The 21,046-nt window shown below is 42.2% G+C and overlaps 3 protein-coding genes across 3 annotated transcripts; 1 reads left to right on the plus strand and 2 right to left on the minus strand.

The window, feature by feature from the left end:
• Positions 1-873: 873 nt before the first annotated feature.
• On the minus strand, positions 874-5,539 carry LOC123730382 (uncharacterized). The gene is made up of 3 exons (XM_045706819.1): positions 5,442-5,539; positions 4,697-4,765; positions 874-4,546 (listed from the first exon to the last, which is right to left on the minus strand). The coding sequence occupies exons 1-3, from the start codon at positions 5,537-5,539 to the stop codon at positions 3,223-3,225; spliced, it is 1,491 nt and encodes a 496-aa protein (XP_045562775.1). The 3' UTR covers positions 874-3,222.
• LOC106585857 (arrestin domain-containing protein 3) lies at positions 4,670-12,081 on the minus strand. Its single transcript, XM_014172559.2, has 7 exons — positions 11,577-12,081; positions 9,122-9,203; positions 8,798-8,945; positions 7,850-7,952; positions 7,431-7,687; positions 5,875-6,177; positions 4,670-5,739 (listed from the first exon to the last, which is right to left on the minus strand). Exons 1-7 carry the CDS (start codon positions 11,854-11,856, stop codon positions 5,671-5,673), a joined length of 1,242 nt encoding a protein of 413 aa, XP_014028034.1. The 5' UTR covers positions 11,857-12,081; the 3' UTR covers positions 4,670-5,670.
• A 4,008-nt stretch (positions 12,082-16,089) lies between these two features.
• gkap1 (G kinase anchoring protein 1) lies at positions 16,090-20,567 on the plus strand. Its single transcript, XM_014172563.2, is given in 13 exon segments — positions 16,090-16,249; positions 16,251-16,337; positions 16,472-16,516; positions 16,518-16,631; positions 17,067-17,144; positions 17,278-17,410; positions 18,163-18,188; positions 18,375-18,521; positions 18,655-18,741; positions 18,901-18,964; positions 19,069-19,139; positions 19,231-19,311; positions 20,210-20,567. Coding segments are annotated over 13 exon segments (1,116 nt in total). The 5' UTR covers positions 16,090-16,108; the 3' UTR covers positions 20,252-20,567.
• Positions 20,568-21,046: the final 479 nt, after the last annotated feature.

Here is a 21,046-nt window from a genome sequence, read left to right on the forward strand (position 1 = left end):
TCTGTAATAGAATAAACATGGCAAAAACTAAATGTAGACATTAATAAATACATTTTTATACCTTCCAAAATATGTTTTTACAACAGTCGAAAAGTGCCAAGATGGTGGCGAAGTGGTTCCAAAACATCGCCCCCTATCAGTCATCTAGTGTATATATATATATAAATAATTTGCTCACATGCGTGTATAAAACGAATGGAATGAAATGTAATGCTGTGGCAAATATGTTTTCCTATGAAAAGCATTGCAAGGAAAATAAACAAAATAATGTTTGTTGAAGTCATGAAGTTGTGTAAACAGAGAGAAGTATGGCGGATATGAATTCCTGGTGGTTTGGGTTGGGAGGCCTTACAGCACACTCACTTTACAGTAACTTACAAAACCTTTACCAAGACAAAAATAAAACCAAGTATATTTGGATATAACCATCATTTAATTATTGGTAATCCTTATTAGCATTGAATTGTTTATAGCTACTTGTGTGACATTTAGTTTCTAGAAAACCACTACCAATATGTGTGTCTTGTGTCTGGCCCACACTATTGGAATATTGAATACATTGGAGTGAAGTGTAAGTTCTAGGAATTACCAGCAGGGGCGCTGTTGCACATTATGGAAGCTTTGGCTGTGTGTGTCGTGACTATATGGTAGTGAGAGCTTGTTTTCTTTCAAAATGTGGGACTGCTACACCTCTGCTGACGTCCGGCCCTTGATCGTCATATAGGTTATGGGTAATAGGCTCTATGCATTATACCGCCTAACTAAATTTATGTCAGACTACCTGATGTAAGTTATCATGTTTTTTTTATCTTAATAAAAATAACATATCTACTGAAGTTGGATTAGTGGTGTCATCAAGAAGAAAGAAATTAATAATTTTTTACAAAAGTTTATTAAACTCAAAAGAATAACTAGACAAAATGGTTACAATCATTCAGGATATTCATACAATATCTATAGATGATCATGCACAACAAACTCTAAAGACAAAGGAGAAAATAGATTTACAAATAGAGACTAAATCACATTCAAATGAGTAATATTGCACTTTGTTTCTAAAACATTTTAGATCCACTCTCCCATTTTTAGCATTTTGATTCCTCACTTCAATAAGTCAGGAATTTAGCTTTTAACACTGGACTACACTGACTACACCGAACAACGAACTATAGAATTGACCAACCTGAAATAGATTTAAGCGTATTCATTTTTCTTTTAACTTGATACAGATTCCCTAAGATAAAATCAAAGCAACAAAAAAAAAACAACACAAAAATAAGTGAGGAGAGGGATTTTATCTTTGAATATCAATATATTCCACTTCTTAGCTAATTCATTCTCGGGGGGGAGGGAGGGTTGCTGATCCACAGCTGTTCCATGAAGCTGAGAGGTGAGTAGAACTTAACTAAATGGGGTTGTCTGACTGGAAAACAAACCATCAATACCCTAGTACATTATCTAGCCAAGTCATCAGTAAAGATATTCAGACAAATGCACAATCAAAAAGGCTCATCCAGGGATCGTCTTCTTTTCTTTTTTTTTACACTTTCTTTTAAGGACAATTTTTTTCTTCCCTTTATGTCCCTTTGAAAAACTTCAAATGACTAATACATACAGACACAGAAAAGAGAAAAAAGAGTAAGGTTGTAAATTGTTTAGACACTCGATAATGAAGCATCATAATTAGGTCAGTTCTGTGTCAAGGCCACTAAGATAAGATCACTTTAATTCCTAGTTTGTTGTCTATTACTGTAAGCAGTATTCTTATATTTGCTAGCTGGATCTTAACAGAGCACAAAAACATAACATACAAACTTGTGTCAACTAATTCAAAACTGTAAACTTAAAAACTTCTAATCTTAGAAGATTAAATAATGCATTCATGTCCATCACAACACTTTTTGACTACATTTCTCATCAGAAAGTATTATGTGGTTACCAGACTTTTTACAGACCTCCCACCATCAATGCTAGTTAGTTTTTTTTTTATTATCAAAAAGTGCCTCTTTAAGACAATGCCAGAGCTCCACTCTAGCTGGTCTAGGTGTTGAATGAGTTTGAAAACCAATGTATTACTCGTGTCAACCTACCACTATTTGTTCTGACCAGTTTGAGTGGAGCTTTAGCAACATCTAATATAGTGGAGGCTGGTGGGAGGAACTATAGGAGGGGCTTATTATAATGTCTGGAATGGAATAAAGGAACGGAGTCAAACATGTGGTTTCCATGTTTGATACCCTTCCATTAATTCCATTCCAGCTATTACAATGAGCCCGTCCTCCTATAGCTCCTCCCTCCAGCCTCCATTATTCCCCAGCAGTTTGCCAGGCTGGGTTTGCATCTGCCCCATTTTTAGAAGCAGATCATACCATGTACTCTTACTTTTTATATATATATATAAATCTAGCATTTCAGTCTTCACTGGTCTGGAAAATGAAGTAGTTGGTGAATGAAGTCGGCAAGTGTAGCATGGACAAAATGGAATGTTGTTGCTCTTCGGAAGCTACCTTGCTGCTCCGTGTATTTCTCTTCTCTCTTGTTTTGGTAATATACTATTTTAAAATATGAGAAATCCTCCTTTTACTATTTCAAACAGTGCAATTAAAACGTCTTGTTTTTTGTTGCCAAGTGAGAAGACCACCTATTACAGTGGTTTTTGCCAGTATGTAAGCCTGCGTCGCTCTGTGCTGTGAGTAGAGGGACGGGGAGACACTGAGGATGGGCATTCTAATATGTTCCAAATGCACGCATACACATACACTCACAAGTCTCTGCATCTAATGCTCTACTTGAGTTGCAAGTGCTGGCCTGAGTCTCCTCTACTCCAGAACACAGTGCAACATCAACACAAAGGAACATATGATTGGATCGAAGGCATTCTAAGTTTGGAACTAAATCAAAAGACAGAATCTAGTCAAGTAAAAAGGAAGCCAACTGAGGAGATATCGAAAAATAGCTTTTGAATGGAGAGTGTGCTGCTGCTTTCAAGTCCAGTCTACACGTCATTAAGGAAATGTGACCAAGAAAAATAACATCTTAAAACAGATTAAACAAGGTCAGTGCATTGTTTCTGTCCTTTTCAGTCTTGCGTTCCCCCAAGTATCTATGTTCTCTGCGTTGTTCGAAGTTGTGCGGATAAGGAGTCTAGGCGTTAAGCCTGCAGTCTCTTTCATCCAGCATGTTACTAGGCTGAAAAAAACATTAGGGATTCTTTTTTCTTCTTCAAAATGGAACCACACAACTTAAGCCAAGAATAACGTGCAAAAATCCCTCATGAGACAGGAGGGTAGTCTCTCTGCTGCTGAGCTCTTCAGACAGGAAGAAGGTAGTCTCTCTGCTGCTGAGCTCTTCAGACAGGAGGAGGGTAGTCTCTCTGCTGCTCAGCTCTTCAGACAGGAAGAGGGTAGTCTCTCTGCTGCTGAGCTCTTCAGACAGGAGGAGGGTAGTCTCTCTGCTGCTGAGCTCTTCAGACAGGAGGAGGGTAGTCTCTCTGCTGCTCAGCTCTTCAGACAGGAAGAAGGTAGTCTCTCTGCTGCTGAGCTCTTCAGACAGGAGGAGGGTAGTCTCTCTGTTGCTGAGCTCTTCAGACAGGAAGAAGGTAGTCTCTCTGCTGCTGAGCTGTTCAGACAGGAGGAGGGTAGTCTCTCTGCTGCTGAGCTCTTCAGACAGGAAGAAGGTAGTCTCTCTGCTGCTCAGCTCTTCGGACAGGAGGAGGGTAGTCCCTCTGCTGCTGAGCTCTTCAGACAGGAGGAGGGTAGTCTCTCTGCTGCTGAGCTCTTCAGACAGGAGGAGGGTAGTCTCTCTGCTGCTCAGCTCTTCAGACAGGAAGAGGGTAGTCTCTCTGCTGCTGAGCTCTTCAGACAGGAGGAGGGTAGTCTCTCTGCTGCTGAGCTCTTCAGACAGGAGGAGGGTAGTCTCTCTGTTGCTGAGCTCTTCAGACAGGAGGAGGGTAGTCTCTCTGCTGCTCAGCTCTTCGGACAGGAGGAGGGTAGTCTCTCTGCTGCTGAGCTCTTCAGACAGGAAGAAGGTAGTCTCTCTGCTGCTGAGCTCTTCAGACAGGAAGAGGGTTGTCTCTCTGCTGCTCAGCTCTTCGGACAGGAGGAGGGTAGTCTCTCTGCTGCTGAGCTGTTCAGACAGGAAGAAGGTAGTCTCTCTGCTGCTGAGCTCTTCAGACAGGAGGGTAGTCTCTCTGCTGCTGAGCTGTTCAGACAGGAAGAAGGTAGTCTCTCTGCTGCTGAGCTCTTCAGACAGGAAGAAGGTAGTCTCTCTGCTGCTCAGCTCTTCGGACAGGAGGAGGGTAGTCTCTCTGCTGCTGAGCTGTTCAGACAGGAGGAAGGTAGTCTCTCTGCTGCTGAGCTCTTCAGACAGGAAGAAGGTAGTCTCTCTGCTGCTGAGCTCTTCAGACAGGAGGAGGGTAGTCTCTCTGCTGCTGAGCTGTTCAGACAGGAAGAAGGTAGTCTCTCTGCTGCTCAGCTCTTCAGACAGGAGGAGGGTAGTCTCTCTGCTGCTGAGCTCTTCAGACAGGAGGAGGGTAGTCTCTCTGCTGCTGAGCTGTCAGACAGGAGGAGGGTAGTCTCTTGCTGCTGAGCTGTCAGACAGGAGGAGGGTAGTCCCTCTGCTGCTAGCCTTCAGACAGGAGGAGGGTAGTCTCTCTGCTCGATGTTCAGACAGGAAGAAGGTAGTCTCTCTGCTCTACTTCAGACAGGAAGAAGGTAGTCTCTCTGCTGCTGAGCTCTTCAGACAGGAGGAGGGTAGTCTCTCTGCTCTTCAGACAGGAGGAGGGTAGTCTCTCTGCTCTTCAGACAGGAGGAGGGTAGTCTCTCTGCTCTTCAGACAGGAGGAGGGTAGTCTCTCTGCTCTTCAGACAGGAGGAGGGTAGTCTCTCTGCTCTTCAGACAGGAGGAGGGTAGTCTCTCTGCTCTTCAGACAGGAGGAGGGTAGTCTCTCTGCTCTTCAGACAGGAAGAAGGTAGTCTCTCTGCTCTTCAGACAGGAGGAGGGTAGTCTCTCTGCTCTTCAGACAGGAGGAGGGTAGTCTCTCTGCTCTTCAGACAGGAGGAGGGTAGTCTCTCTGCTCTTCAGACAGGAGGAGGGTAGTCTCTCTGCTCTTCAGACAGGAGGAGGGTAGTCCCTCTGCTCTTCAGACAGGAGGAGGGTAGTCTCTCTGCTCTTCAGACAGGAAGAAGGTAGTCTCTCTGCTCTTCAGACAGTGGTGCTTATATTGTTTTCTCTTCTTCCTGTTTGTTCTTTTTTTTCTGCTCAGATCTCGACATGACAGTTCTGCTCTGTGTGAGAGCCATGTCTGTATGCCGTGGTTACAGAAGAAAGCAGGATATTAAGAGCTATAGGCAGACAGGGCCCTGGCACGGCATCACCACTCCACCAAGGCTGTCTCCACTACAGGGGTTTTTTTTTCACAGCTCAGGTGTGTGTTTGTCTAGCCGTGCCCCGGCCTTGCAGGCTGCCAGGAAGTGTTCCCGTACTGACTTCCTGTGCCTCTCTCTGTGGGAGGGGCTTCGTTCAACCGTGGTATCATCCATGTTTGTTTCTTTGTTTTGTTTTCTCTCAACATCGACGGTGGCGTGCGAACGCTGTCGCTGGGGGGGAAAAAACAAAAACAGCGCTGACTAGAAACGCCCAAAACATCTCCGGGCTGGGCTCTGAGTTTCCTTCAGCGTGATGGACAGGTGTCAGACCTCCGCTCCTCTGTCCGGCTGGCTTGATCAGGATTGGGATCAACCTGGCGGAAGTGAAGGAAACACTGCTTTAATTACTGGAACGGCACCTCTCGGCTACCAGACTTGAATATGTTCACTAACTGCAGTGTGTAAAATAATTAGTCTTAGTAGTGGGTGTACGTTTTGCTGATGCGTACCTCAGAGTAGAGAGGAGGGGGCTGGAAGCGGAACTCCTGGATGTAGGCAAAGAGTGATCCCTCCAACTCATCCCTGGCTGAGGTCACCTCCAGGCTCCGTCTCTGCTCCTCTGTCATGATCTCGGCATAGCTTGGTGGGGCTTCAGGACGCTCTGGCAGGGCCATGCCTAGCCAGCTCATGGTCATGCTGCACTGGCTGCTGACGCTGGAGGTGCGGCTGCCGACGGGGTGCAGCGGGATGGTGCCGATGATCAGTGGCAGGTTCAGAGACAGGTTCATAGCTCCGGGGATGTCTACGTACACCTGGAGAGGGTGAGCAGCACACAACAGAGGGTAAGTACTGTAGCTCCACCTTCACTGAACAACACACCTGTGTGATCTACAGTGTTACACTCCTTCTGTATGGGAGGTCATCTCATGTAGGTGTTCCACTGATGCAAGGGAAAGCCTGAAGCAGTCTGTTGACAGGGTATAGAGGTCATTAGCACCTCTAAGACAACTGTTGCCACAGATATTCTAGACTCATCCTCTTAACTGCGAATGGAGAGAACACCTGGTACAATGACAATGTCTTTGCCAAAGCTACCTAGGTCACAGTGGGAAACTTAAGAGAGTTTTCTAGGAACTCAAGAAACCTTTGTAAATGTGCCTAGTACCAATGTGATATGTGGCCCATAATAGTGTCTTGACATTTTACATCACTCCATATTTACATGTCCAGATTTACCTCAACGTGACTGAATCTGTTGACAATTGTCACCACCACATTGGAGATGAGTAATTGGATAGAGAAAGAGAACGTGAGAGGGAGAAAGAGATGGTGAGAGGGAGAGGGAGAAAGAGAAGGTGTGAGGGAGAGGGAGAAAGAGAATGTGAGAGGGAGAGAAAGAAAGAGAATGTGAGAGGGAGAGAAAGAAAGAAAGAAAGAAAGAAAGAAAGAAAGAGAAAGAAAGAAAGAAAGAAAGAAAGAAAGAAAGAAAGAAAGAAGGTGAGAGGGAGAAAGAGAAGGTGAGAGGGAGAAAGAAGGTGAGAGGGAGAAAGAGAAGGTGAGAGGGAGAAAGGTGAGAGGGAGAAAGGTGAGAGGGAGAAAGAGAAGGTGAGAGGGAGAGAGAGAAGGTGAGAGGGAGAGAAAGAAGTTGAGAGGGAGAAAGAGAAGGTGAGAGGGAGAAAGAAGGTGAGAGGGAGAAAGAGAAGGTGAGAGGGAGAGAGAGAAGGTGAGAGGGAGAGAGAGAAGGTGAGAGGGAGAGAGAAGGTGAGAGGGAGAGAGAGAAGGTGAGAGGGAGAGAGAAGGTGAGAGGGAGAGAGAGAAGGTCAGAGGGAGAAAGAGAAGTTGAAAGGGAAGTTGAGAGGGAGAAAGAGAAGGTCAGATGGAGAAAGAGAAGGTCAGAGGGAGAAAGAGAAGGTCAGAGGGAGAAAGAGAAGGTCAGAGGGAGAAAGAGAAGGTCAGATGGAGAAAGAGAAGGTCAGAGGGAGAAAGAGAAGGTCAGAGGGAGAAAGAGAAGGTCAGAAGGAGAAAGAGGAAGAGAGGATCTGCCCAGATCAGTAGCTGTACTCACCATGAGAGAATACTCCACTCGGATGATGCTGCAGTTCAAGATGGAGGGAGAGACAGGGGGGATCTTCAGCATTTTGCCACTCCACGTCTCCGTCTTGCCCGAGGACAGTGACTCCCCTCGGAGGTTGGCCACCAGCTGTTTGACCTCCTTCAGTTTACCTTTGGCTTTGAAGGTCTGTGTTTGGTAAATGGCTGCCTTAGGCACGACCATGCGAGAGGAACAATTCTCGATCTCGGCAAAGATCTGAATCGACTCTCCTGCAAAGACAAGAAAGAAGAAGTTTAGTTAAATCGGTCCAAAGATCCTTCGATTGAGATGTCATCATCAAACATAATATGGCAGTCATCTGTAGTCATTTACCTACAAGAGTGCCAAATTACTAATCAATTAGAGTGACAGAGTCAGGGTGTTCTCCTCACCTGGGGTATATCCCTTCCTTTCGATTTTGGCACTTAAGGAGATTGGACCTGAGGTGCAGAACCAGCAGCATAAAGTCTTGTCTTTCGTACCTGCCTGGGGTGACTGTGAAACAGACAGAGAGAGCAACGGAATGTAAGAGCTTGAGAATCAGGCTTCCTTATGGGGGGGGGGCCTGACAGAAAGCTGCACCTGTCTCAGTTAACACAATGACCATAAACCCAGAAGACATGTTTAGGCAGTCGAGGTCATCACCATACTAAGTGGCTGTCACAGAACATTAAAGATCAATTCACCCTCATCTGTCATTTAACATCTATACATGACCAACAACACCGCTTTGTTTGAACCATATTTTGAATGTGTTGATTTCTCTACTTTACCAACTGATCAGAACAAAATCTCTGTTAGGTTTTCTTTTTTTAATTGAACCTTTATTTAACTAGGCAAGTCAGTTAAGAACAAATTCTTATTTACAATGACGGCCTACCGCGGCCAAACCCAGAATCGAACCAGGGACTGTAGTGACGCCTCTTGCACTAAGATGCAGTGCCTCAGACCGCTGCGCCACTCGGGAGCATATGGCTCAACTGAGGGGTTTTTCACAAGCCATGTCCACTGGTGTCCTCTGTGCTATGGGTTTGGGGTCCACTAGTAAAACAAAATGTGTGACTAGCACATTCTGCCACAACAACAACAGAGGCGCTGGCAGCCATGACACCAAATCAGATTACAACCAATGAAAAGCAAGGTGCCTGAGTGATGGCATTTTCTAATTATTTCTATATCTAGGCAACATCTGTAACTAAGCACTTGTCATACTTCCACCTTTAAGTCTCTCTCTTGGCTACCAATGGAAATAGATCTCTGCTGCCCACTGAACAAGACCCTAAAAGTTCACAATGCATAAACTTACAGACACTGTACAGGAGACAGATCCGTGAGCTCACCAGGAGTAAAGGAGTGTTTATGTCGATGTGTTCAAACACTGTGAATTCTTTCTTGGTCTTCATGGGCAGAAACCATGGCCTGTGTAGCTCGGCCTTCACCCAGTAACGCACGCTGCCGTGCTTCCCTTCCAACGAGGTAGCCAGAGGTCTGTGAGAGATAAGAGAGGGGACAGAGAGAGACAAGGGGGTACAAAAACAGGTCATTTTTGGAAAACATAAAGCCAGCCTCTAGCGCAATCTTCAACTAAGGAAAGACATAAGGATATTAAATAGAAACATTTTTCCTCAAGTCAGTTTTTTGATCAGTTAAGTGGATATACTCACGTCTGTGGAAGCTCAAGGCTGAATGCATACTCGTGTCTTCCTGAATGGATAGTGGTGAGTCCTTCTTCTGAGTTGTCCTCATCTGAAACAACAGAAGGACAATATTCCAACACACGTATACCATACCTGGGAAATATGCAGTATGACGTCACCTGCGTATTACAACACAGATATAACACACAATAACACAACAGAGAGCACAATATAACTATTTATATCATTATTGGACACCAGGAAGGCACTGAAAGGTTTGTAATATGAGAATGATGAGAGAAAAATATTAAAATGTGAAATGATGATCTCTGCAATTAAAGATGATCTTTCTAGAAACATATTTACTTATCTAGCAAAAACCTTAAAGTCCCGAACAATTACACTGACACATTGTGTAAGTCAGTATTGAAAGAGAGAACATATATAATATATATTGTTTAATAGAAGCCCCAATTATGAACTGTAAAATATATCATCTAATTGTTATTACTCTGAAAGTATGGATTATTCCTTATGTAGTGTAATATGGAGAGATGAGTTTGGTGTTGTGTAATTAATTACGCATTATATGATCAGTACGAAAATATATCTTGCTGTGTGCTTTTTGAAAGCAACGCGCTATAGAGCGGGATCTCGGTTTCCTCTAGCTCAGCAATCCTCCCAGCCTTAGCGGCAGCGGAGTCGTGGTAAACAACTGCCGAGCTGTCACTCAAACGCAGACTGGAGCAGGAGGAGACCGGCCTAAACCGGAGCGAGCAGCTTCCCAAACCCGGCTCTCTCATTAAACATTCACTGTGCGGCATTCAGTCAGTGGTTCACTATCAGGGACAACCCCCTCTAGATCTGAAGCGTGTAAATTACTGCAGCGTGGACCAGGGATTGTAAGAGACAGGAAAGAGGAATGAAAAAGACGACAGACAAAGAAGCAATTCAATTAATTCAACCTTTATTAAGCGCCACTGATATCTATAAACTACATACATTATTTTAATAAAGCCACAGAATAAGGCATTGACCATTTCAAGAAACCGAATCAAACTATTCAACAATTGATATAAAACATTAACAACATATGCATATATTATTCCCCATACAGAGACAGATCAAATACATTATTTTCACCATCAAGAAACAAATTACAGTCTGTAAACTCATTTCAAATGCAATTATGCATTTACAGACATTACCAAGGAACAGCCAATAAGTGTTTGGGCTACACTGTAGCCTACAAAATAAAATACCTCATGGCAAGCATTTCCACGACACATTCAATTAAGCTACTTAAATTATCAGACTGACCTTTCTATCCAATCAGCTGAAAGATCTACTTCGTACATTAGCAACAGACTAACAAACCTGTTCTACTGCTTTGGACCACCGAGTTTCAGTGGTGTAAATTGAAAGTGAACAAAAACAGGGCTACATTTATCATCCGCAAATATGCTAAAGTGTTGTGCGTTCAAATAGGCTTGGTAATTGTACAACTTCTACTTCATAGCCAAGTGCAGGACTTATGCACCATTCATTTGATATCTGAATGTTGCTTATATTAGGCTACATAGTAGCACTAAACACTAGACATGCCTACACATGAAGGCAAAAAAATAAATAGAACGAATGCTATTTTTATTTTTATGCGACTTTGTAACCTTGTACTGGCAGGTCGGATAAATTGCAGGTTTCTCTGTCACTTTCCGCAAAAGCATTAGGTCATTGTAAGACACATGAGCACTTCAGCCAATCAACGGAGAGAAAGCGCAGTCCCTTAAACCCCCACACATCCAGTTTCTGAACAGGATGGAACCGCTTTGAACAATGGGTGGAAACTTAAGAAAAGATTCAATGTTAAACATGACAAGATCGCTCGATAAAAACGATTTTTTTTTTAGTGAAACTACAAATATGTAAACGGAGACTGCTATGTACCTCAATGTACTGTGTTGATTAAACATTGTAATTTATATCATTGTTATGATAGGCTAAAATGAAGGAAGGATAGAGACCAGTGTCATTCAGTCTGCAGCTCAGACATCGCTAACTTAATAGACTTTATTAATCATGTAGACCTTTTCAAGCACCGGCTAATTGTAAAGTATCATGATAAAATAAATTCCCATATCTTAAATGATTTAATTGAAGAATATCCTACGGTAGTTTTAAATGTCTCAAGGAGAATTTGACCTGCAAGACATGCATGTGCCGATATGCATGTGTTATAGCCAGTAAAAAACAAATAAAAAGGTGTTGTGATTGTGGTTCATAGATCGTCCCCAATCTTTATCTGTTATGCATTCAATTATGTTCATTATTAGCCAGTCTGTAACGTATAACGTTAGGTTGACAGCACAACAGCATCCTCTGTAAGGAACCTCAAGACCCACAATGACTAGCCTAAACAGAGCATCTCAGGAAACAAAGTGATTTCTTTAGCTACAAATATGGTTGTTTTAGGCTATCTTACCTCTTTCATGTCCAATTAGGATGTCTCTATGGTTTAGATATTCCACTTCTTCTGTGTAATTTTGCGTATAGGCAGTGTTAGATCCAGCATTTCGGGATTCAGTCCAACGAACTTTTGCAAATCCCTTTGCTTGAATTTTAAGAGATTTCACACGGATTTCTCCGGTGACTTCGATGATAACCCTACCTGAGACGGAGTCCCCGCTTGCGAAAACGGGGACATTGCTGTCATTGAGACAGTCGTAGGTTACGGTGAAGCTCTTTACCTTTCCTAGCACCATGGTGGAAAAATATCTACCTACAAATAAAAATCTATGAAAAATAATCTCATAAGAAAAAATGGAGTATTCTAACACTGATCAATATCTTTGCCCTGCAAAAGCAGTGGGCATGATCAGTGCTTTCTTTGACAACAGTACATTGAGATGTGAAGGCTAATAACAGCAGTGGGTGCTGCTATCGTCTGCCCTTCCGCGCGTTGGTCTCTAGTCAAAGACAAGGAACTTTCGTCTCTCAGCTCACTTTAAGCTAGGATTTTGTGAAAAACAACCTATAGAGCATGCGCAGAACTTTATCTGCCCTCACCTTCCGCCTAATGAAACAAGGAAGAGAGCTGAGGCAGTGAGCCAAATAACAAGTTTGGTTAAACAGCTGATAGTATTGCAAGAGCAGGCAAGCATCCACTGTAAATAATTAGAGTTTAATGTTCACCCTATAAAATATGTGATTAGATTGATTAAATAACCTCTTACCAAACAAACCTGTCACTATGTTGGTGGGCCTATAATACAATACTGGCCTAGCCTACTCCCTCATATAGGCTAATTAATTTAAAATCTGGAGTATGTGTATATGACAAACATATTGTTTATTAATACATCTTACACATGACATAGCCTAGGCTACAGCGCATCTTAGTAACATCATACGCTATTATGTAGGGACTACACCTGTGCACAACTAAATCTATGAATAGGCCTAAACCTGTCGCTAGTGGACTCTACAGCGTTTCAAATTTAACAATTTGATCACATTAAAATCGAAATAATAGCTACACAAAGACGGGCTTGGTTTGAGTCAAACGATGATCTGGTGGCATTGCAGACTTTGACGCACGAGACGCCATCTCGTGGATATTGTTGTCAATGGGTGCAAGCTCGCAGACATGACAGGACACCTGTTGCATGTTGGCTACATATACCAATTTCAAGAGGCCGAGGTGGCACAATGCATATTTAGAAAATCCCTCTTATAAATAACATAAGCACGGATAATTAAAGTACAATTCTAAATGATGGAGGCGCCGACCATGATTATACTGCCAGAAAACATTGTATGATTAAACTTCTTGTGGATACTGAAAACGAGTGGTCCTGACCTGAACGAATGCTGTATAAATAAGCAGATCGTCAATCGCGATACATTGTATGATGATGATCATCATGAATGGTACCATGTTGCTGTCATGAATACAGTGTCGTGGAAAAGTAGACCTCTGTCTCCATCTTCTGTTTAAGGGAAGTCAACATATTATGAGCCGCTCCATTCTGCATATTACCCCTTTTTTTCCCTTGCAGAACACATTTTGAGCAACTGGGCCACCATAGGTACTTTAGTAACTGGAAGTGGTGAACGTGTGGTTATCTACTCGAACAGGTGAAAGTATGTTTTTAAGGATCTTTTTTTAAATAATTATTTTCCCCTCGGTACAAGGGGTACAATATTTTAATAATCTGATTTCAAAATGATAAAAGCATTTTAGTTTGTCATACATACGAGCTACATCATTGGTATGGATGAAATGTAGCTAATATGCTATCCAGCTAGAACTATTATATATATCTATATGACTGAGTTAGCTAGGCAACGACATTCGATGCTTTCTTTTGAACCAAGCTAATCGACGGACACTGTTTATTTCGGTAGTTAGCTAGCTAGATCTCCAATTATCTAATGCCCACTCCCCTCTGTGCCGTGTTGTATTATTAACGTTACACGTTGAAACGGTGTAAACCAACTAGCTAGTTAGCAGACATATTACTCGCACAACGTTGAAACCCAGTTGTTTAGCTAAGCTACCTAACGTTAGTTGGCTAGCTAAACTGAAGAGAAGTGCCAGTGCGGGACAGGTAAGCCAGCAACAAGCTAGCCAGTTGTCCCTTTGAGTGACATGATAATGTCATGTAAGTTAGCTAACTAACGTTAGCTACTAGCAATAAACTCACTTGCATCCAGCTAGCTAGCCAGTCACTGAAGCCAGACTCAAGTGTTACGACTTAGCTTACTCACCATAAGGTAGGGTCATAGCTACAGGTTATATGCCAGATAATGTGATAAACAAAATATATTTGGTGTCCCATTACTGGGCGTTACAGGAAGGTTCCATACAAACCGTCGCCATAGATTTTTCAAATAATATGTCCTGTTGGCGACAGTGGTGGAAAAAGTACCCAATTGTCATGTTGAGTAAAAGTAAAGATACTTATACATCTTCTTCGGGATCGGTGTCCCTTCCACGGGACAGTTGAGCTAACGTAGGCTAATGCGATTAGCATGAGGTTGTAAGTAACAAGAACATTTGCCAGGACATAGACATATCTGTTATTGGCAGAAAGCTTACATTCTTGTTAATCTAACTGCACTGTCCAATTTACAGTAGCTATTATAGTGAAAGAATACCATGCTATTGTTTTTTAAAATACATTTGATTTTACCTTTATTTAACTAGGCAAGTTAGTTAAAAACAAATTCTTATTTTCAATGACGGCCTAGGAACAGTGGGTTGACTGCCTTGTTCAGGAGCAGAACAACAGATTTTTACCTTGTCAGCGCGGGGATTCGATCTTGCAAACTTTTGGTTACTAGTCCAACACTAACCACTAGGCTACCTGCCGCCTCGCCCCGCTTGAGGAAAGTGCACAATTTTGAACGTTAAAAGTTATTAATAAACAAATTAGGCACATTTGGGCAGTCTTGGTACAACATTTTGAACATAAATATAATGGTTCATTGGATCAGTCTAAAACGTTGCGCATACACTGCTGCCATCTAGTGGCCACAATCTAAATTGCACCTGGGCTGGAATAATACATTGTGGCCTTTCTCTTGCGTTTCAAAGATGATGGTACCAAAAAATAGAAAAATGTTTTTTTTCTTTCTATGTATTATCTTTTCCAGATCTATTGTGTTCTCCTACATTCCACAAACTTCAAAGTGTTTCCTTTCAAATGCTACAGGCAGTTAGATTTGGGTATGTCATTTTAGGCGAAAATTGAAAAAAGGGGGCGGATCCTTAAATAGAAAATTACTAAAGTGAAAGTCGCCCAGTAAAATACTACTTGAGTAAATGTCTAAAAGTATTTGGCTTTATATATACCTAAGTATCAAAAGTAAATGTAATTGCTAAAATATACTTAAGTATCAAATGTAAAACTATTTAAAATTCGTTATATTAAGCAAACCAGACAGCCCCTGGCTATCTGTAAATAAATAAATAAATAAATAAAAACAAGAAAATGGTCCTATCTCCAACACTCGGACATCATTTACAAATGAAGCATTTGTGTTTAGTGAGTCCGCCAGATCAGAAGCAGTAGGAATGACCAAGGATGTTCTCTTGATAAGTGTGTGAATTTGACAATTTTCCTGGCCTGCTAAGCATTCAAAATGTATGGAGTAAAAAGTACAATATTTTCTTTAGGAATGTAGTGAAGTAAAAGTTGTCAAAAATATAAATAGTAAAGTACAGATACCACCCAAAACTACTTAAGTACTACTTAAAATTATTTTTACTTAATACTTTACGCCACTGCTTGGACGATACTTTTTTTCACAGAATCAAGAACGAAGAAAGTATCTTAAAAATGTTCGTTTCCATTTGCAGGTGGTTCTACAAAAACCTGCGAAAACTCAATGTTTTGTACCAGAGAAGGAGGTTCCTTGCCATCTTAGCTGCCAGGCATCTAGCATTTCCCAGCATCTTTGCAGGAACTAGTCTTGTAGATGACAGTGCAACCGAAACTAAGATCTACACACATGCAAGAGGCATATTTCGTTTTGATACAAAATATAGATGTAATAACTTTCTGAATTTTTGTAGAACCACCTACAACTGGAAACGGACATTTCTAAGATATTTTCTTCATTTTCAATTCGGTGAAAATAGTATCAGCAAGAACAGGTTAGTTGAAATATCTATGGCGGTTTGTATGGAGCTTTCCTGTAACGCCCAGTAATGGACACCAAAAATCTCTGCTTATATCACATTATCTGGCATGCTATTTGTAGCTAACTCATACTAGGCCACATGGCAAAAGTACATTTTTTTTCAAGAAAGATCAGAAATAGGCAGTCTAGCCCATTGTAGAACTAGGCATTCACATTTGTGTCCGTTTTTCATATTATTTTCTTTTGATTTATTGCTGGAGAAGTTTAGATTTGAATGGTTTTGTCGCTAAGCAAGTGCCTAATTTGATGTGCATGTTTTCTTCCTGTGTGTATCTTATTGGGTTTAGGTTGTGCACAGGTCAGCAGATGGCGTCAGCAATGATCTCCGTCCACACCACAGCCTCTCGCTTTGCCCTGCTCCAGGTCGACTCTGATTCGGACTCCGATTCAGAGTCGGGAAGGACTAAAGGCGGCCGGGACTCTGGAAAGGCTCGGCCCGGGAAGACAACCGGGGGGGAAATCCACCGCAAGCAATGACAAGAAGAAGGAAAAGAGGAAGAAGAAGAAAGAGCAGCAACAGAGCGAGGCCAATGAGGTGATTGGCAGAGGCATTTCAACTCCCTAGTCAACACCATTTCTGGTGGTCTCATTGTCGGTTCTCAAAGGTTTCACTTTCACTAATTTACCTGAGCTTGAGGACTGATAATGACTCCTGTCTCCTGTCCCCAGTTAAGAAATCTTGCCTTTAAGAAGCTCCCTCAGAAGTCCTCTGCCCCGCCCCCCCTCCCTGTCTCTGCAGGGTGTGGCCAATGAGCTGCTCCATCCCGCAGCAGGGGACCAAGCCATGCCCCCGGAAGGCTGGCAGCAATGGAAGCAAAGGGACAACCAGGTAGAACCCGACAGACACCCCTTCACTAAGAACAGAGCCCTGTCCAGAAACAACCTATCCCCCCAGACACTTGTTGAGATCTGAGAGGATTGAATAGTTGTTATAAAAATGGTCCTGCTACTATATTACTAATACATTTTATTCATTTAGCAGACACTCTTATCAATAGAGACTTACAAGAGCAATTAGGTTTAAGTGCCTTGCCCAAGGGCACATTGGTATATTTTAACCGCTAGGCTACGTATCCCCCCCCAAAAATCAGATCTATATTTATTGCTTAGTCCTTAACGGATAGGGGTTGTTTCTGAACAGGGCCCATGATAACACCTGACATGGTCATGAATGGGCATGAGTATTGCTCATGGGTGTTCCCCTTTCCTGACAGTCCCCATCTGATCTATCCTTTATTTTTGTCTTTGTTTCTGCCAAATGCAGTTAACGAGCGAGCTTTATGAGGCCGACCTGGAGAAGGCACTGATGATGAGTAAACTGGAGTTTGAGCAGCATAAACAGGTACCACACTGCCCCCATCGCAGCGCGCTGTTACTAAACATCTATTTGACAAAAATCTGAACCACGGAGAGAGGGGAGATTAATGAATGTTCCATTTAAGCAAATGCTGTTCTTATAAATTGCCTCCTGTCAGGATGATGACGGCACAGACACTCCCTCTCCCAAGTCCCGAGGAGCAGCAGCAGGGAAGAAGGACAAGAAGAAGAACCAGCAGGGAAAAGACAAGAAGATGACGGTCTCTCTGAAGGACTTCCAGGCGGAGGGGGGTGAGACCACCAGTGGCAAACAGAGAGCTACACTTACGATAACATTGAACACTGCCCAACGTCATCAATACTGTGCCATCATTGCAGTAGCACTACTTGTTTAGCAATCCACTTCGAGCAGGTGCTGCGTAGATATGCTATGTCTCACTGTTTTCTCAGTTGTCCCACTCATCATATTATTCCGTTTTTTTATGACGTTCATGGGTTGCATGTTTAATCACACTATTGTTTGGAACGTTTGTTTTGAACTGATGCCCGACTGAGCATTCTACTCAATGCATTGTCAGTGAGTGCTGGTGAAAATTTCATCAAAAGTGCATTACATTGGCTTGGAAATACAATGAAATTAAAAAGGAGGCAAATAATTAGTAGGAAAACCTTTTGTCATAGGCCACCTGATTTTAGCTAGCTAATGTTAGCATTGCTAGCTATTTTTGACAAACTTTGCTAGCTGATGACAACATTGCCATCAGTGTAAAGTAAAATTGACATAATGTTGGCAAAGTTGTTTCCTATTAAATATTTTACTACTTTAGCAATGTTATCGTATTTCCAGGCACTTTTGTGTAATTTAGACGAAACCGTAGACTAGGTTTTTCACCACTTTAGGGCACCACTGCAAGCGGCTTGACAACGTTCATAACAATGGCATGACGTGACGGAGATGCAACCTATGAATACTTGACATAAAAATTATTAATTAATACTTGACATGTTGTATTCTACTTAAAAAACATGATTCTCCTTTCCAGATCAGAGTAAGAAGCAGGAGAAAGAGGTGAGGGAAAATGTTGTTTTAATGTGTTGGGCTTACTATAGTGCTTCGACAGAGTGTAAACCCTGTCATGTGAGGATGAATGTGATGGAATGGTGGTGATATGACGTGAACTGGCGCAAATTGTGTAGTGTGTGTGTGTGTGATGTCATAATTCAAATTCTGAATCCATTGATGACATCACTCTAGGAGCCCAAACCGCCCACACCTCCAGAAGACAAGTTCTTCAACAAGCTTGAGGATGACGTTAGCAAAATCGTACAGCAGGAAAAAAGACGTGAGCAGTTTTCTAACAGCACTGGCCTCGAGGTCACGACTTCAACAGAGCATGAACCGGTAAGGCCGACTGCAAATCTGTTTAGTGTAAAAAATCATTTTTGCAAAACGACCTTTGAGTGACTGCTGGTAAGACCATGGAGGTCAGTGTAACTTATCTCTCAGCCTAACTGACTCCCATCACACCTCTCAGGACCCTCGAACTGAGCAGCTAAAGGATGACCTGGAGAAGAAAGACCAAGAAATTGACAAGTTAAAGAAGGTCATTTCACAATGGGAGGTGAGTCATTGTAGGGATACTGGTACTAGGCTTTAATGGAGCATGCCTAAAGACAAAGGACAGAATACTGCCATCAGTCATTTACAGTTGGTGTAAATCTATATGTGCGTATGAATCTATATGGTCCCCATGGGCTCCGCTCCTGATCTCAATCCTCAGGTGAAATACAAAGAAGTGAAAGCTAGAAACTCCCAGCTCCTGAAGATGCTGCAGCAGGGAGAGAGTGAGTACAGCTACTGCACTCTTAATTCAATCTGACTATACTGTAATCCATTACCGATGCATTAGGTAGGCCTTCACGTTCTCATTCACTTATTCTCTCCACAGTGAAGGATAAAGCCGAGATCCTACTGCAGGTGGAAGAGCTTCTAAATATCAAAGAGGAGCTGTCTTCACAGGTGTGTGTGTGTGTGTGTGTGTGTCTCAAACCTTTCAACTTGCCATGCAAGGCTGAGGACCTCGTTGAATTACCTTTATTTCCCTCTCCAGGTGACATCACTACATGCCTCACTGGAACAAGAGAAGTCTAAAGTGAAAGGTTTACAAACAGATCAGCCAAAACATCACCAGGTAGAATGGAACATTACATACTCATCACACTTGCAAGTGGCACTTAATACAACACATATTTAGTTTAAAGCTGCAACATGTAGCGCTCTGGGCGACTTGACTAAATTCACATAGAAATGGGTGTTAAAGATCTGTCGTGGAAATTACAGAAATTGGTTATTAGAAAAGCACAAACATAACATTTTCCATCACGTCATTCTCATTGAAAGCAAGTCTAAGTTTTCTTTTTGTCTTACTTTCGGTTTTGTACACCAGCTTCAAACAGCTGAAACAACAATATTTTTGGTTAAGGAACATATATTACACAGTGGTTTAGATGGTACAATATTTCTCTACACTATACTTACTTGTTTTGTCGCAAACTAAAATTAGGCAAACTATTAGAATTTTTGCAACCAGGAAATGGCGGAGCGATTTTTACATAGTGCCTCTTTAACTGTCGCTGTCTGATTTTAAAATCAGCAGCTCTCGCCTAGTTCTGAGAGAGGAGTTAGGGCTACGGTGTTTGTTTGTTCAACCTGTGTAAAGCCGTGAGTCAAGTGTGTGTGCTCCCCTCTTAGATCAGCCAGGAAGTCACCCCTAGGAAGATTACCAAGGTAACAGTGCAGCTGCAGCAGTCCTCACTCTCCAGAACAGGACACTACTAGACTGACACAAAACGGAACCATTCACTCAGTCCAACTCACTACTATAAGTCTCTATGCTAACTAGTGTAGTTCAGTTGAAGGATGTTAGTTTGGTAACAACTTACAAGCTGGTCTTATCACATCATGAAATGCTGAATCTCTTGAGCTGTCTTAAGCCGTTGTAGACGGTCAAGACCCTGACAAGCTAACCACCAAACTACTGATGTAAGACACTACTCACTCCATACTTCCTGGTCTCCTCTGATTGGCAGGGAAACAGGAAGGGGAAAAAGGGTCCAGAGTCCGATCTATGAAGACCGCAGAAGGAAGAACATTGACTGCAAAAACAAACTAAGCCACTCCTATTCTTCAGGGTCTCCTTGTTTGTACTGTTATTCTCTACTGTCTTCATGCGTTATGCATGACTCGTATTACCACACACCAACTCCTGGATGTGTTGAACTGCAGAAGTCATGAAAAGGCTTTTAATAAAGGCTCTGATAAAGATGCATTTCAAGTTGACTGACATCATCGCATCTCTTTTTCTGGTATGATGCCAAATGACAGTTGTGAAATTAGTTTTTTTCCCCTTTCACTGCAAGGTAAATAAATGACTTTTCCAGTGTAAAATCATGTCTCATTGTGGTATTATTACTTCTATGTGCTAATGGTAGGCTACACCACAAGATGCTATATTTCTCCTATTTTTGATGCTAATGAGAGGTAGCATGTTTTAGTGTACCCTCATCTTCACTTGATTCATTCATGACAAATTACACTATATATATATATATATATATATATACACACACACACACAAAAGTACGTGAACATCCCCTCAAATGAGTGGATTTGGCTATTTCAGCCACACCCGTTGCTGGCAGGTGTATAAAATTGAGCACATAACCATGCAATCTCCATAGACAAATGTTGGCAGTAGAATGGCCTTACTGAAGAGCTCAGTGACTTTCAAAGTGGCACTGTCATAGGATGCCAACTTTCCAACAAGTCAGTTTGTCAAATTTCTGTCCTGCTAGAGCTGCCCTGGTGAACTGTAAGTTATTGTGAAGTGGAAAGGTCTAGGAGCAACAACGGCTCAGCCGTGAAGT

This window comes from Salmo salar, chromosome ssa24, assembly GCF_905237065.1.
Source record: "Salmo salar chromosome ssa24, Ssal_v3.1, whole genome shotgun sequence".
NCBI lineage: Eukaryota > Metazoa > Chordata > Actinopteri > Salmoniformes > Salmonidae > Salmo > Salmo salar.

Bases quoted from the DNA above. Each gene is read 5' to 3' on its own strand.
- LOC106585857 (XM_014172559.2), bottom strand. From the start codon at position 11,856: ATGGTGCTAGGAAAGGTAAAGAGCTTCACCGTAACCTACGACTGTCTC. The intron at 7,688-7,849 runs GTGAGGAGAACA...TTGTCTTTGCAG, and splicing joins AAGGAAGGGATATACCCCAG to GAGAGTCGATTCAGATCTTT. The intron at 5,740-5,874 runs GTACGCATCAGC...CACTTCCGCCAG, and splicing joins CCCCTCCTCTCTACTCTGAG to GTTGATCCCAATCCTGATCA.
- LOC123730382 (XM_045706819.1), bottom strand. From the start codon at position 5,539: ATGGATGATACCACGGTTGAACGAAGCCCCTCCCACAGAGAGAGGCAC. The intron at 4,766-5,441 runs GCTAGACAAACA...TCCTGTCTGAAG, and splicing joins GCCTGCAAGGCCGGGGCACG to AGCAGAGAGACTACCCTCCT. The intron at 4,547-4,696 runs GTAGAGCAGAGA...CTGACAGCTCAG, and splicing joins CTACCTTCTTCCTGTCTGAA to CAGCAGAGAGACTACCCTCC.